The sequence below is a fragment of the Synchiropus splendidus genome, chromosome 12 (assembly GCF_027744825.2).
Source record: "Synchiropus splendidus isolate RoL2022-P1 chromosome 12, RoL_Sspl_1.0, whole genome shotgun sequence".
NCBI classification, from domain to species: Eukaryota; Metazoa; Chordata; class Actinopteri; order Syngnathiformes; family Callionymidae; genus Synchiropus; species Synchiropus splendidus.
Genome location: NC_071345.1, coordinates 12,104,193 through 12,120,159, shown reverse-complemented (window position 1 = coordinate 12,120,159; position 15,967 = coordinate 12,104,193). Strand labels below are relative to the sequence as shown.

The 15,967-nt window shown below is 42.0% G+C and overlaps 2 protein-coding genes across 7 annotated transcripts; one reads left to right on the top strand and one right to left on the bottom strand.

The window, feature by feature from the left end:
* Nucleotides 1–8: 8 nt before the first annotated feature.
* Nucleotides 9–7,244, top strand: si:ch211-149k23.9 (germ cell-specific gene 1-like protein). 5 transcript variants are annotated; one of them, XM_053880708.1, is made up of 8 exons: nt 9–414; nt 1,198–1,240; nt 1,536–2,060; nt 5,246–5,428; nt 5,777–5,824; nt 5,893–6,045; nt 6,123–6,234; nt 6,491–7,244. In XM_053880708.1, exons 3-8 carry the CDS (start codon nt 1,865–1,867, stop codon nt 6,861–6,863), a joined length of 1,065 nt encoding a protein of 354 aa, XP_053736683.1. In that variant the 5' UTR covers nt 9–414; nt 1,198–1,240; nt 1,536–1,864; the 3' UTR covers nt 6,864–7,244. The 5 variants fall into 5 exon arrangements, with proteins under 5 accessions (XP_053736683.1, XP_053736684.1, XP_053736680.1 ...); XM_053880709.1 differs by lacking the exon at nt 1,198–1,240; XM_053880705.1 differs by having other exon boundaries at nt 1,198–2,060.
* A 2,106-nt stretch (nt 7,245–9,350) lies between these two features.
* Nucleotides 9,351–15,828, bottom strand: rcvrn2 (recoverin 2). Of its 2 annotated transcripts, none has more exons than XM_053880711.1 (4): nt 15,694–15,828; nt 15,123–15,622; nt 10,436–10,547; nt 9,351–10,098 (listed from the first exon to the last, which is right to left on the bottom strand). In XM_053880711.1, exons 2-4 carry the CDS (start codon nt 15,501–15,503, stop codon nt 10,010–10,012), a joined length of 582 nt encoding a protein of 193 aa, XP_053736686.1. In that variant the 5' UTR covers nt 15,504–15,622; nt 15,694–15,828; the 3' UTR covers nt 9,351–10,009. The 2 variants fall into 2 exon arrangements, with proteins under 2 accessions (XP_053736686.1, XP_053736687.1); XM_053880712.1 differs by having other exon boundaries at nt 15,690–15,797.
* Between the last annotated feature and the right edge of the window lie 139 nt (nt 15,829–15,967).

Below are 15,967 nucleotides of genomic sequence, written 5' to 3'. Positions count from 1 at the left end.
TTTCGGCGTTACTAGATTTTGTTGTTGTTGTTGTTCGAACCACTGGTAAGAAATGAAGATGGGGAGCAACAGAGGGACTTTGGAAGGATTAAAAGATAGAAGGACAGAAAAGTGAAGGCGCAGCAGTGCAGTGGTGCGGGGGGACCGACGCTGTCACTCTCACTTCCACGCCAGAGTGTTGGCCAAGTGGATTAACAGCGAGGGAGAGGTAAGACTCACGGATGCTCATGAGGAGGAGAGGAGCACTGCTGACAGATGCCGGGGCAAAGATGAGGACACCAGTGTCATGGAGATTCTGCTCAAGATGAAGAGACCAACCTTATGTGGATTTTTTTAATTGGGACAGAGATGATCCTGTCTGGATTTTTGCAGGAGACGACCCAGAACACTCGGAGCATTGCACTTAGGGTTTTGGTGAGTTTCTAAATTTAAAGTAGTCTTTTATATATTTACATTAAAGAGTTCAAGTTTATATTTACGGTGACGTAACAGTTTCTTCTGCTGCATACATTTATAATGTATCAAATACATTTCTTTTTCCTTTGGGAGGTGAGTATGACAGGTGAGAAATGGATCAATGAATTGCTATAAAACTATGAATGACTACATTTAAAACTCAAACATCAAGCATTCTTATACATAGGTTTTCTAATTTCCATATATTTTTTAAGGAAATACACAAACAACATCATTTAAGTTGGCTTTGGCAGAAGTCTGAACATCTGGAAGCACTAGATAATAATATGACATGCTCAAACTATTTGATCCTTTCTTTGATTCTCATATAATTCGTGCCAGTATTTACAGCTCAGTATACTACTAGATGCTGCACCACCTCATTTTAAGTTGTGTCCGTTCACTTGCGATTATTATTACTTTTACTTATTGAACTTATTATTCAGACTTCTGCTCCTTCTAAGGTCAGTTTGGTGGGAGCTGTGAACCCGTGGCAGGGTCTCAGGTTAGCTGGAGAACACTTGGTGTCCACGGCAGACCTCACCGTCTACTGTAAAATGTAGCACTGAAATCACATTCATTCTGGGAACTCTTCTTTCCCTCAACCTCTCAACCATCACCAAGATTATTATCTTCAGTCTCAAAACTTCACTAGCTCCAATGACTATGATGTGATATTCCATTGTTTTTATCTTGGGTCCAGGATTTATTCATTTATCTGTCCGTCTGCTGTTCTGCCAGGGGCTGTCCGGGTGACGGACATCAGCAACAGCCAGCAGACATGGTCAGAGTCCATTTCACTTCAATATAATGAATGTAATTCTTCAGCACTATAGAGAACATGCAGGGCTGGTTTGCTGTTTTAGTCTGTGGCTCAGTAAAAGCCCAGAGTTTCTTCATCATGGGGCGATAGATTGTCGTTGTACTATACCAATTTTAGCCGACTTGTAACCTGGAAATCCTCTACGATACGTTTCATCACTGCTGCTGCTGCTGTATTCATCTAATAATTAGACATATTGGAACCAATATAAGCAGCTTCCTGTCGAGTCCTCACGTCTCCCTGTTGATGCCCACAGGGAATGGGGATCCACCTAAATCTCCTCTTGTTCACTTGTTTCATTCTGTCCATCTGTGCTTTCCCACGTGCATCAACCCTGGAGCATCTTATCCCGAGCCCCCCTCCACCCTCTCCGTCCTCCTGCTTTTAATCTGGCTGACTTTACACTCATGGCTTTGCTGCTGTAGTTACATCACTCTCGTAGGCCCATTTAAACCTGGCAGACCATTGGCATTTAAGAGCAAACCCAAACATCTGTTCCTCCTTCTGAAGCTGTCGTCCAAATCTCAAAAATCTGCCCTCTGCTGGCACCGCGACCCCGCCTCCTTCCCCTCCCACAGTGAGGCCATGCTGGAGAGTTTGTCAAGACGCTCCCGCTCCCTGCTCTCCCTGACCTTAACCTCTCTGGCTCTGGCCCTTTCCATCCTGGCCCTGTGCACCTCCTACTGGTGCGAGGGAACACACAAGGTGGTGAAGCCCCTCTGCCTGTCGCCTGTCAAGATGAAGAACTGCGGTCAGAACAACAGCGAGCCATACACCACAGGTACTGAGAGCTCTTTGAATCACATCCTCCTGCTGAAGTCACAATCATTTCTGAATGTGCTTGTGGCCCTAATATAGTGAATAAGGAACTCTGTCTTTACATGAAACCTGTCACGAAGCCCCTGCATTTGTTCATGCTGCCAAAAAAAAAAAAAACAACCTCTTGGTTTGCTTGATCTTACTTTTCATTTAGGTTGACCTATGATTCACTTTGACTGGGACCTGAAATAGAGACTGAATGACAAAAAGTGCCCGCAAACACATCCAGCGTGCTTTTATCGGTTAGTTTGGTCGGCCAACTAATCAGACCTTACCCATGATCCAACATAGAAGCTGTGTTTGGCTTTTGGAGCCCAAACCTAGGAACCTTGGAGGTGCCAATCATTATACATTCTAATTTAAAAGTATTGGGTGTTTTTTTAATTCATTCCCCTGCCTTCACACGGTTGGGGTACAGCTGGGGCATCAAGTGTAGAGGCTTCTAACCTGAGGAGAACTGACGTGTTCCCTCATGTCAGTTTAATATGCCATGCCTTGAATGCCTCACCAAGCAGCCACCTTGGAGACATCTTGACAAGATGTCTGATCCACCATCCGCCTGACTTCCTGTGGTGCAGCATTATTTACCTCCAGTTGGCTGAGCCTCTCACTCTTTCTCTTGGGGAGAGTCCAGGCTCCCTGCATTTTAATTCCCCTTTTTAGTATCGTGCAAACGTGCCTATACATAGTTCCACTATGCACGTTTAAATATTTTGTTTTGACATACTCTACATTATGGACTTCACATGATCTACTGCAGCAAATGGGGCACTTTGGAGGGGTGTGTTCCCGTAGTGAAGTCAGGACTGCAGACTTCCAGTTTTACCTTTATCTCTATATATGCATCTATCTATATATATATATATATATATATATATATATATATATATATATATATATATATATATATATATATATATATATATATATATATATATATGCCCCATTTCCCCATTTGCCGCAGTAGATCATGTGAAGTCCATAATGTACATTCCCTGTTTATTATTTATTTTCATTATTATTATTATTATCATAATAATAATAATAATAATAAAGTTGTTGTTGTTGTTGTTGTTGTTGTTGTTGTTGTTGTTGTTGTTATTTGGACTTTGATCATCTCAAGTGATGAGGATAATTTGAGAAAAGCATCACTTCATGTGAATTTTCTATTTCTTTTTCCTTCCCTGACTACACTTGATGGTCTCTGCTCTCTGTTCCAACAAGCGACTAATACCTTAAACCAATCTGACCCTGAACAAGGATGACCCGTCAGGCTTCCCCACCCACAGCGAACTCTTTGTCCTTGGTATTCTTTTATATGTATTCATCTATTTTTGGGCCCTGCACCTTGGTCCGACAGTGGACTTAATTGTGGATTAGTCTTAATCTGATGGTTTGAGGTCAGCTCCTGAAGGTTTAACATGGCCTTCTCTCTGCTTCTGACTATTTTTCTGACAGATATCTTTAATCCTCTCTGGGGTTGACAGGTTTACTGCACAAAAAGTGTAAAAGTGAATCACCTTGTACTCATTTTAAAAGGATATACCTCAGCTGGACGGAGGGATTCTGCCCTACGTTGCTCTGCGAAACACATGATTGTTTTTTCTCATTATTTCTCTGGTGAAGTCGTTGGTGTATGTAAGATGAAATCCAATCAAACCACACGAAAGCTAAATGTCAAAGGTCAGCTGTAATGACTAGACGTACAGCCATCCCATAAAAGGTGTGAAACAATGAATTGTTAAAGATGAATACATTTTTTAACCATCACGTGAACACTATTACTGGTCAACTAGCATTGTACTAGTTTTCAAAGCAAGAATTTTAAAGCAAAAATTGAGGGATGTTCCATATTTGTTGCCATCCTTGTCAGCCATAATTGTTTACTGGATTCCCATGGTATCAAGCTTCGTTCCCATGATGGTCTTAAAGATCTTACTCTGCCAGCGAAACAATGAACTTCAATTTGAAAAAAACATTGGCTGTTTGGGATCATATTTTCATCACGTGCTGATATGCTTTGAGAAGTGTATTAGCTTTTTTTATCCTCTAATCCGAGGCTTGCGGGGGAGCCTATGCCAGCTACTTTTGGGCGAGAATCAAGGGACGCACTGACCAGGCAACACTGAGACAACTATTCCCACACACCGACAGACAGTTTAGAGTACTCAATTCTGTATGTTTTTGGAGTGTGGGAGGCAACCAAAGTGCCCAGAGTAAACCTACAGTCAACAAGCACAGAGAGGACATACTTGCTTGATACAGTAGGGTTGAGGGCTGCTGCAGGTTTGTAACTGCAGTTGCATCAAAATGACCCTTTTAAACCGTTCAACCATTCTGTCTGACCTTCTCGACTCCCTGCCACATATTTCTACTCACATGTGGTACATAGACTGCATAGAGCAAAAGTTTGAAGAAGGTGTCACAGGGTGTTGCTTGTGTGCGGGGTGTTCTCACATAATCTGGAACAGCATGCAAATGTGGATGAACCAGGAGCTTCTTTAGAACCAGGGTAAAGTGTCCTGGTTCCTCTGAGCTTGTTCTGTTTGTACAAAAGATTCTCATCAAAAGTTGAACAAGAACTCTTTTTTTCTCAACTCCTGGCTTTCCGAAATAGAGACAATTGACCCAGGATCAGTGACCCAGGATCTCAAAAGAATGTTATAGTACTTGATAATCGCAGTTTAATGGTATAAGACTATTTGCCACAAGAAGCCACATTTTTCAATTTGAATGAATTTGGTATATTACTTACATACACACATTTAAACAACAAAATATTGTTTGTTTTGCATCGGTCTGACTAGCGCTATAAATCATGATGGTGGCTACATTCAAGTTTTTATATCACCTTATTTAAACTAAAGCTCTTTTAATGTCTTGAAAATATTTCTGTAAGAATTTCAAACGCATTCAGAGTAGTGGAAACTCTGGCCATTGTGTCGCGAAAAACATCCCTGAACATCGCCTGTTTATTATCTATTTTCATTATTATTATTATTTATTACTTGGACTTTGATCAGCTCAAGTGATGAGAATAATTTGAGATAAGCATCACTTCGTGTCAATTTTCTATTTCTTTTCCCTTCCCTTACTACTCATAATAAATGTTAAAGAAAAAACATTTGTGCTGGTTTTGCCTCACAGAAAGTCCAACTCCGAACCCCTTCAATCGGACTCTGTCGCCTGCCAGAAGAGAAGAGCTTGCGAAGATCAGACAGAGACAGTTGGCCAATGCTGTCCATTACATCTGGGAGACAGGGGAGGACAAGTTCGCGTTTAGATACTTCCACACAGGCTTTTGGGAGAGCTGCGAGAAACACAATGACGGTAAGTGAGAAACAGTCCTTTCAGTTGTGCTGCTGCTGCTCATGATGTCAGACAGACTTCCCCTCAGTCCAGCTCTTGGCCTCCGTCTAGTGCGGTAATCCAGGTTAGCGCTTTGTCCCAGTCCCACTGCCGACAGTCAAAACACGGAGTAGAGTTTGCCAGAAGAGATCACCGTCAAAGACTAGATGCTGAGGGTGTCTGACAGAAGACCAAGCTGCGAGCTAAGATGTGTCCGCAGCAGCCATGTTGATGGGAGGGTGGAGGGTAATCCTGACACTCAGCCCACACAAGCCAAAAAGAAAAGTTCTGCTCAAGTGTCATTTCTAACCTGGTTATCGCTCTTGGCAGGTGAGGTATGCAGGAGCTTCATAGATTTAACTCCCGGGGAAACTCAAGGTAAGAGTTTCACGATGCAACTGCTCCATAGAGAAATGTGACTGTTCCTCTTGGACTGGGTTTGGCAGGCGTTCTCTGGTTGTCCGTCATCTCAGAGTTCACCTACATCGGCCTGCTGGGAATGGGCTTCCTGCTGATGTGGCTGGAAGTGTTGTGCGCTCATAAAGAAATGCACGCTCTTAAAATCAATGCGTATGCAGCGATATGTACCGTTCTGTCGGGTGAGTCGGGAACTCTAGCAAAGCTGCCGCGCTGCAGCTTTTGGTTTAGACTCTAACTTTTCCTTACTGTCCTCCAGGTCTTCTCGGGATGGTGGCCCACATGATGTACACAACTGTGTTTCAGATGACCGTCATAGTGGGACCGAAGGACTGGAGGCCTCAGACATGGGACTATGGCTGGTCATTTGCGTAAGTGGATGCTATCCAATCGATGCACTGCTTCCCATCACCATGAATCATTTACGCCAACTGGCTGCTCTCTCGATCCATCCATTCATCTTCCATCTGTTGCTTACAAGCTGGGGTCTGGAAGGTATTGGAAGATGTGTGTTTGTGTCCATGGTTGCTGTGTCGCCCGGACCTCTCCACCCATCCGAGCTTGTCCAGGTTAACATGACAATCCAAGTGTGTTTGGAAAAAGTCTAATGTTCTTCCTTTCTTCTAGCCTTGCCTGGGTGTCCTTCAGCTGCTGTATGGGGGCCGCCGTGGTGACGCTCAACTCCTACACCAAGACCATTATCGAGAGACGTCGCAGGCAGAGGTTGCGCCTGGAAGAAGCTAGAGCTACCACTCATGCCCCGTCCTATGAGGAGGTGGTCCCCGGGGGCGGGCTCTACTCCGTCAGTGGCCTATTACAGTGTCCGGACGGCATGATGGACGTGGCCTGGGCTCAGAACGGCGGCGTAGTGGGAATGGGCAATGGGGACGTCCCCACACTGGTCTTGGTGGGAGGCTGCGGACCAGAGGGCTGTGAAGACTGTGAGAGGGAGATGGACGAGATGGAAGACGCCATGGAACGTGTGGACTCTCCTTGTTGATAGACCACTTTCTAACCCAAGTCTAAAGGGACCAAGAACCCCTCATAGTTTTCCCCCTCACTTACAAGACCTTTCAATGTAAATGGAGCTCGAGAGCCAGTGACTTTGAAACATATCAGAATGTATTGATGCCACACTGACTTGCAAGACTGTCTGGATTTATCAGTGCCTCACGGTCGTGCGGTTGAAAACTCACTCTGTTGGACCTCAGCTTTAACATTGCAGGGAAAATGGTTTCTATTTTATAAGTCTATCTGACTGTTGACAACATATAGTTCTTGCATTTCTGTGATTTATTTATAACTCTAATCAGAGAGCATTGGAAGGGAACAAACATTTTGCTGTTCTGTGGAATAAACTTTCATTTATTTGTAACACTTTTATCGAGTATGAAGTTCTCCGTTGTTCCACCCTGTGAGTGGAGCTCTACCTACGTGTGCTTAAAATTGCTTGTCAACTGGGAAGTCACTGTCACCAACGTTAATCTATGTGCGACTTAATCTGGAGTGAGCCACAAACTTGGTCAGTCTGGACACACAAATCTCATCTTTTCAAATCCCACTTTAATTTGTGGCCCATAATTGGATTTCTGGCCGATACGTGGCCACACGGCATGAATGAGAAGGGTCAGGTTGGAGTCACGTGTTCACGGAAAACTGCTGAATTGGCAGATCACAACGGACCGAGGACTCAACAAGCCTTTCAGAAAATGGCCAGAGGCAGAAAGCTCCTCAGTCACGGAGCTATTGGTAACAATTGTAGCTCCAAATATTTTCCCTGGAGACGCCCAATGAGGTAGACGCTGGATGTCTTCTCACTGGGACCTCGCTGCTTCACATCCAATGAGCCTCTAGATCTTATCCTGTCTAAGCCTTTGTCTTTCTGATTCCCCACATTTTTGTCAACTTGCGTACAAGTGTTACATGTTCAGCCACGAGCTTCTTCACACATGCATGAGCTGCCGCATGAGTTAGACCCACGGCGATGGGAAGATTAGAGATTTTGAAAAGTCTGCTCAGTGATGTTGAACAGAAGATTATGGGTAAACCAGTAATCCTGAGTTGGACGGAAATACGGCGGAGAAGAGTGATGGAGGCATGTGGTGGTGGAGGCTGCAGGTTGCTGAGGTCGGAATATAAGTTGGAAGGAAGCGTCAGCACGCAAGCCTTTCATACATGCTAAAAACCCTCACCCTGACAAATCCCCAGTTTTGCTGTCGCGCTGATAAAAACAATAAATGCCTTTCATTCAGATTCAATATTTACCTTCTGCCTAAATATCAAGAGAGTGTCTGCAAGTTTTAGATTGGGGCTAATCCTGGATTTACCGCCCGGGATGACAATCAAAAAACTTAAGACCTCGCACATTTTTGTCGTCCGTCGGCTGACTGTTTTAAGGTCAAAGATATTCTTTCCCATCCAGCTTACTACGCTAAAATATTTGGCTTATATTTATCTTCTGATGTGAAGCGACTCAGTCTGCTACTTATTTTTTCATACTGAAAACACAATGTTTAAAACTCAAAGCGCAGTGATTTCAACGTGTAGTGTTGCGGAGCCACTGTGCTGGGAGTGTTCAGTAGAGGGCAGTGTGGAGATCAGGGCGAGGCAGGTGTAGTTGGTCTGGATTAACGAATAAAAAAAAATTACAGATGTTTATTTTAAGTGTTGTTATCTACGCTTTTATTTTGGATCACGGATTACTCCTTTTAGAATTCATTTTGAAAGACTTAAACTCTCAAAAGGTATTTTAAAATGTATTGTATTTTTCCGAGAGACTAACAAATGGTGGTAAAATATTATGTTTCATTGAATTTTGAGGCAGTCTTTTGACAAATGTATAGATTTTTTGTCATGTTGTGCTTAACATGCCATGTTCCACAGCCCTCCACCTCCACAGCAGCCCTCAGAATTATAGTTGAACTTGAGCTGGTCTCTTTTAAGTCCTGAGCTTTTCATTTTAAGATGTGGTTCCTGTGAGTTTGAGTCGTCATTCAAAATGACATGAACATTTTCGTAACACTTAAAATGATAGTCAGTATTTGTGTTTTATATTGAGAACATTCGAATAAAATGTATATAAAGCGAAACTATATTTTAGCAAACTACTTTATATTATTATATTTAAGCGCATGATGTTATGTGTAATTCTACTTGTCTTTTTTTATAATGTTTGTGATACAAAATTTAACAGTTAAGACAGATCCTTCTGTCTTTTGGCTCAGTGCAAACTCACATTAGTCTCAACATATTGTGTGGCTTCTTAGGAAATGCAACTGCCCACCCTGACTCACTTTTTTTCTTAGCAGGTTCTATGCATTCTAGACTATATAAATAATTTGTCTTTGCAGCAGAAAACTAAATTCTAACCTTTAAGATTCAACCGTTCCAGCCATGTATTCCACCTGCTCTTCTACAGTGGTGATCAGATGCAGCCATGAGGTTATTGGTTTGTTCCAGTAAGGGGAAAATAATCACACTACAAACCTTATTTTTGGATTGTTTATGTCCAATGTCAAACAACAACAAGCCATTTTTTTGATTCTCACAGCTCTGCTTTTCTTCAAATAATTTCTTTAATTCAATTCAATCATCAACAAGCGGTCGGTCTTTGTAGGTCACGTGCTTCATACGATCAGTGTCCAAACATTTTTCTAATTTTAGAAATATCTTCATTTTGGAGAATGAATTCAGAAAAATGTCAGAATTCAGTGACACGAATATAGCATCCCAGATCTGAACGCAAGACTTGAATATGTTTAAGATGTCGAACCTTGTCTTAGCTGCAGTGCTAGAATCCAACTTTCATATCAGAATGTATCACACACAATGGAATTCTGTCGTCCGATATCATAATTGCAAAATAAAAAAGTGCATCCTTAATTTCCCTCTATAATATTAAAGCTTATCCGATCTACTACATTTAAACCTACCATCCAACACATGGTCACTGCTTTGTCCTCGCTGCTTAACAGGCTAGGTGGTCATAATGTTTTGTCTGAGACCCTGGTGTATTTAGTTCAAACGACAAACTATGGTGAACCAAACTGACCATGCTGAAACGGAAAGGTTTCATGGAACAAAGACACTGTTGAAACAAGTAATTACACAAAAGAGAGAGGAAGAAGACGAAGATCCTCGGAGTCTTCACTGTTTTATCGGTTCGTAATGAATAAGACGCATCGCGTTTTCGTTCTCGATCACTCCCTTGATGAACTCTCCCTCCGCCAGGCGCTCTAAGTGGAGAAAGCCAGAATGTCAGTGGGGAAAACCAGTGAATGCTCGACATAGTTAAGAGTCTTAAAATGCCATTTGGATCTCCAGTATCAGCGTGGAGTCGCCTGAGGTTCATATCTGACATAATCGGCACATTACAAAACTCGCATGACACAATCCCTGCCGTAACTGTGCTGGTGTCCCCAGGTGGATTTGTTACTGCTATTGTTATTTGCTCTAAGAGTAATCTTCACTACAGGATGTTGGAACAGCTGCTCTGGGGCTTATAGATTTTTTCCATGTTTATCTGGCTCTAATTTGAGTAAATAGTACTTGTCATGCACATGCGCCGCATACCGTTGTCTTTCTTTTCAAAGTAGGACCACAGCTTGTTGGCCCTCTTCTCGGGTGTGTTCTCGTCCTCGGGCAGCTTGGTCTGCTCCTCCTTGGGGATCAGTTTGAATATGGCCTGGGAAGAGAGAGGACACTTACCTATAATAAACTCACAATAAAGACACGGCAGCTTTGACATCAAGCCAAGACACGATTAACTCGCTGCCATCTGGTGTTCGACAACTTCAACTAGCCTCAATTTTAGGGTAATTAGTTTTCCAAAAACGACCACTGGAGAAAATGGGACCGCATGTTATGAGCATTTTTGTTAGTTGCGACTCATATTTCACTTTAATTTACTTTTTCCAACCTTATAAAGCATTTAAAAAATTTTGTTTGGACAGCCACGTCGCAATATTTATTACTGTAATTTTTAATTTTTTTGTTACTTTTTGACATTTTTTGTTTTTTTTTTTTAGTAGTTTTTTGTGTCTGGCTTATTATATTATATTTATTTCTGAACACATTAGTCCAGCTCTTTGTAAGCGTTTCACATCGCTGCCATTGTTATATTCACTTTCTTGTCTTTCCTCAGACTCTGTGGGATCCAAATAAGTGAGCAAATTATTAATCGTTTATTTTGCTACAATGGCATTATTTTCAGATGATATGGATGCATAATAAAAAACAAATGTTTTACCTTTTTAAAGAGAAATAAAAGTGCTGGTGATATAAAATTGAAACCAGCTACATATGGTATTTCCGGCCGGCAACACTGATGTCAGGTCATTTTCACCCATGCATTCGTGGTCACGTGATCTTCGATGTGTTGCGGCTGCCTCCATCAGTTACTGATATAATATTATCATAGTTTTGCAACATCAGCGTTCGAGGGTTAACCATGTAAGGTCACTGAATTTTGAAATAGAAAGCGGAAATGTGGGTCAATTGAAATGAATAAAGGAAGTAATTGATGTTTGCCAAATAAAGTGATTTGATGTCTGTAGACAATGATTTTTATTTTTATTGTTTTTTGTTTATTGTAGTTTGTTTCAGTTACATGAAATTAAGTTGATCAAATACCCAAATATTTTTAAGCTGCTGTGGTAATGTTGCCGAGGCTTCTCTTCAACACTTAAGTACAGATGTGTGTAAGTACACTTAAGTACATGAGTTTTATTTTACAATTTGAAAAGGTATAACTATACATTAATTCATTACCATGGTGTGCCACACACAAAACACTCCATTATTTTGTTTTATAGAACGGTAACAGAACACTGATCATGTCAATAAAGTCAACTTCACAGGGGGAGAAAAAGCATATTTAACATTACAACACACAAGTAAATCAGCAGTAAAAAGTGCAATATTACAGTTTAAAAAACAACAACGGCAAGGAGAAAAAAACATGAAATTTCCTTAATTTACTGGCAATGTTGTATGAATGCACTAATTTAGGTTGAGCACTGCAGTGACTTTATGGTATATTTTGGTATATTGGAATGAGACAATGAATGATGAATTTTGTTTTCAAAATAAAGGATAACATGAAAACAGTAAATAAATAGACAGTGATGATATGAAGTACAAAAAAGGCTAAATAAATCTTGAGAAGACCATCTACAGAAAAAAGAAAATAAATCATACATAGAGATCAATAGCTTCAGTGCAAGAAGGAAAAGCCAAACATCACAAATGAAGATTTCAAAGTAGCCCAGCAATAGAGCGTAGTAAAGTATATCTGTGAGAAAGTAGTCCCAACTACCAAATTTCAAGGTCTCATCTGTTTAACTCAAGTGTTCCTTTACATAACTGTACTTAAGATTTGAAATTAGGCTCCAAGTTTGTGAGTCGGTCCTGAGTGTGTACAGCACGTTCAGCCATGTGCAAGTACAAGATTTATCCTCGACAGCTTGATGTTTAAGATGAAGTGGTTGGCTCAGATTAATAAATCAAACACGGCACCCCCGCGGACAGGCAGAACCCTCTTTGGTTCTCGCCAATTTGCGCCTCAAACGTTCAGCCAAAACTGTAAATGATGAAGTGGTTGTGCACTTCAGGCTGTTCAGTGTCCTACTTAGAGAGGCAACGCTCAGCTCCCACATTTAAGACACCTAGATTAACATGGATTAGAGCCAAGACTCAGGACTCAAGCCAAACAACCAATATGTTGTCTATTGCCTCCAAATCTTCCCCCTCTGTCCTACTGTTCAGATTTTGGTCGTCTCTGGCTGCGTAGGAACCGTTCAGGAAATGAAAAACTTGCTTTTACTGTCAACCAAAATCTCAACTTTCAATTTATTGGCACTTCAAAGTCTTACTTGCACTTCTGTTTGGTTCACAAGTGACTTTCAACAAGTAATGTAGTCCCATATACAGGATACCACCACTGTGGTGCCCTTTTGTGTTATATTTTCACAGACTTGATGGAGCTATTTCGGTAGTTTTAAATACAAATACACGTGGACGTCCAGTTGGCAGGGCTTTAAATCTTATTACCCTGCCGGATTCCAGCAGATTGCTTAATACCTGTTAATTCTGTGCGGTAATCTTTGAAAAACACCCGAACAACTACTCCAATTATACAACACATCTCTCAAACAACTTGACTTTAAACAAAAAAGTGGGTCAGGACGTGGAGCCTTCTTAAGAGGTGGACTGCTTAACCTGTAATCACAGAGATTACCAGGAGTTTGGGAATCAGATGGGATGACAATTAGCACCTACGTGTCACCAACAGGACGGCGTCTAGCAAACAGGAAGTGGTCTTACGTGAAAACATGACCTGAAATTGAATGATTCCAGTGGAACATATACCATGAGAGTCCTGTAGGAAGCACACGTGGCAAGATCATGGGCAGCACGGCGCTTCGGTGGTGGTGAACTGGCGTGCTACCAGGTATAACCATAACATTAGCAATATCACCCGAATATGTTTCGGAATAAGGATGATTTGGTCTTGTTTTTAAAGGATATACTGATAATGTTCATTGATGCCAGTCACATGTTGGAATCTAAAACAACAACAATATTGACTGAAGATGAAGATGGATGATGGATGGCTAATGGAAGGAGCGGTGGAAAGGTGGTTGCATGAGCAGATCAGATCAGACTGCAGATGAAGACATTGTGGTGGGTGGAGCTATGGCTGGATGAGAGAAAACTGGACGGACAATGGATGGAAAGATGGAGGACAAATGGACCAACAGCAAGAGGAATGACAAAGGAGGTTGAAGTTTTGATGTCGGATGGATGGATTGATTTAAAGACAACAAATGAATGGACAGGTGGAGGGGTAGAGTTTATAGAAAGGGATTTGGATGGATGGATGGATGGATGATGGATGGATGATGGATGGATGATGGATGGATGGATGATGGATGGATGATGGATGGATGATGGATGGATGATGGATGAATGATGGATGGATGGATTTAAAAACAACTAATGAATGGACAGATGGAGAGGTAGAATTTATGGAGAAGGATTTGGATGGAGTGATGATGGATGGATGGATGGATGGAATGCCAATAGTTGGCAGACTAATGGAGAGATATTAATGGATGGATGGGCACTAAGAAAGGAAGAAAATGACCAGATGGATAGGAGAGGATGATATATTGGCATGGATGAGAGGCAGAATCCATAAAGAGTGTTGGGTTATGAAAAGATGGATGGGTTAACTGAAAAGCTGATGGGATAGAGAGATAGTGATGGATGGATGGATGGATCTATAGCCATTGGGTAGACAGACTGGTAGGGAGAGGGTTGGTCGGCTGTGCTTCAGATGGAGGTCTGAGAGACAAAGACCAATTTTGGATGTGATGGAATCCACCTGATGATCTCTCTAAAAATAAATCTTCACTGATGGCAGAAGATCAGGGCGACTAAGGGAGTAAAGTAGTGAGCAGCATTCTTTTCTGGGCCTGCTAAACCTGTAATCACAGAGATTAGCTGGAGTCTAAAACATCCACATTAGAGAAGTAGAACATCCATTCTGTTCGATCAATAAAGGAAGCATCACCTGCATGGATTATAAAACGTGGAACTTCACCACGAGTTAAGTTTACACCGAGCAACACCCATCTCTAGTTCTTGGACCCTGAAGGAGATTGAACTAATAAAACAGATCTGCTCACCTGTGAATAGTCAGAACTGTGGCTGATCTCAGAATACTAGACCATTAACTGCCCCACTTCACACTGGAAGATAGTGACATGTAAACCTCCAACGACATCAGGATATTATATTGAAACTTTAGGGTTATGATATGATATTTGCTGGTGTTGAAACACAACCATTTACATCAAGAATACTATTGAGGCAAGCTATGAGGCATTTGAAAGAGTTTGTATCTGTCACCAGGTTCTCTCTCCACCTCACCAAGATATCGATGTTTCAATAAGTCTGAAAATAAAATCCTGAATATTACACAAAAATGAATCTTAAACTAGAAAGTGAATTTAATAGAAACAATTTGTGAACAAATAAGTAAAGTTGAAATCGACAGCAAAAGCTATTAGCTCAACAAGTGTGCAAAGAGTTGGCAGCGTGTTTGATATGGAGAGAGACAGGCCACCTGCTCAGCAGTCTGCATGCTCACTGCTCACAGAGTGACCAGCCAGCACCAGCAACCCTAGTTGGTTAACATCACCGCATCATAAACACAATGACGGGTCATCTGTCAACACGTCAACTTGGCGCTCACCTGGCAGATCTCTGTGACTTCCGTCTTGTTGATGTATCCGTTCTTGTCTACGTCGAAAAGCGAGAAGGCCCACTCTAGTTTTCGGGTGGTCTTGCCGGTGGATGTCATGTGCAAGGCAATGATGTACTCCTTGAAGTCCAGGGTGCCGTCGTCGTTGGTGTCGAAGGAGCGGAATACGTGCCGGGCGTAGCTCTTGGCGTCGCTGTCGGGGAAGAACCGGGAGTAGATCTGCTCAAACTCCTCCGGGGTAATACGGCCTGATGGACACTGCTTCTGGAAGTTCTCGTACCACTGAGAGATCTCGGTCTCAGTGAACTTTGTGCTCAGCTTCAGGTCCTCCAAGATTTCCTTTGACATGGCGCTACTGGTTGTATTTCCCATCCTAGCTGGTTTGGTTTAACCGAGTCTTGCTTGTGTGTCTTCTTCTTCACCGCCTGATTCTTCCCCTCTCGCCCGTCCAAATGATGTCGCCTCGCTCAACTCTTCTGACGTCAACGGAACTGCAAACACACAACAAGATGTAACTCTCTCCTTCATCTGCTCCGATTTAGACCAGAGTTTGCTTACCTACCTGGTGTACGCTCAAGTAAATCTGACCCCTCTGCAGTAAGACAGTTGGAGATAATGATTGTCTGGAAAACAGGGTAGGAGTTTCCCGGCACGACTGGGTTAATTCTGTTAATGCCGGATTTAAGGTGGCTGAGCTTTTGACTGGAATGAACCCCTGGATCCTGATTTTCTCTCTTGACTTGGGGAAGACAGATCCACAACATATGTGACTAACAAATACTTGTTATAACTATGTTCTATTCCAGGCGACTCTTGGAATGGACTGTCTATGTGGC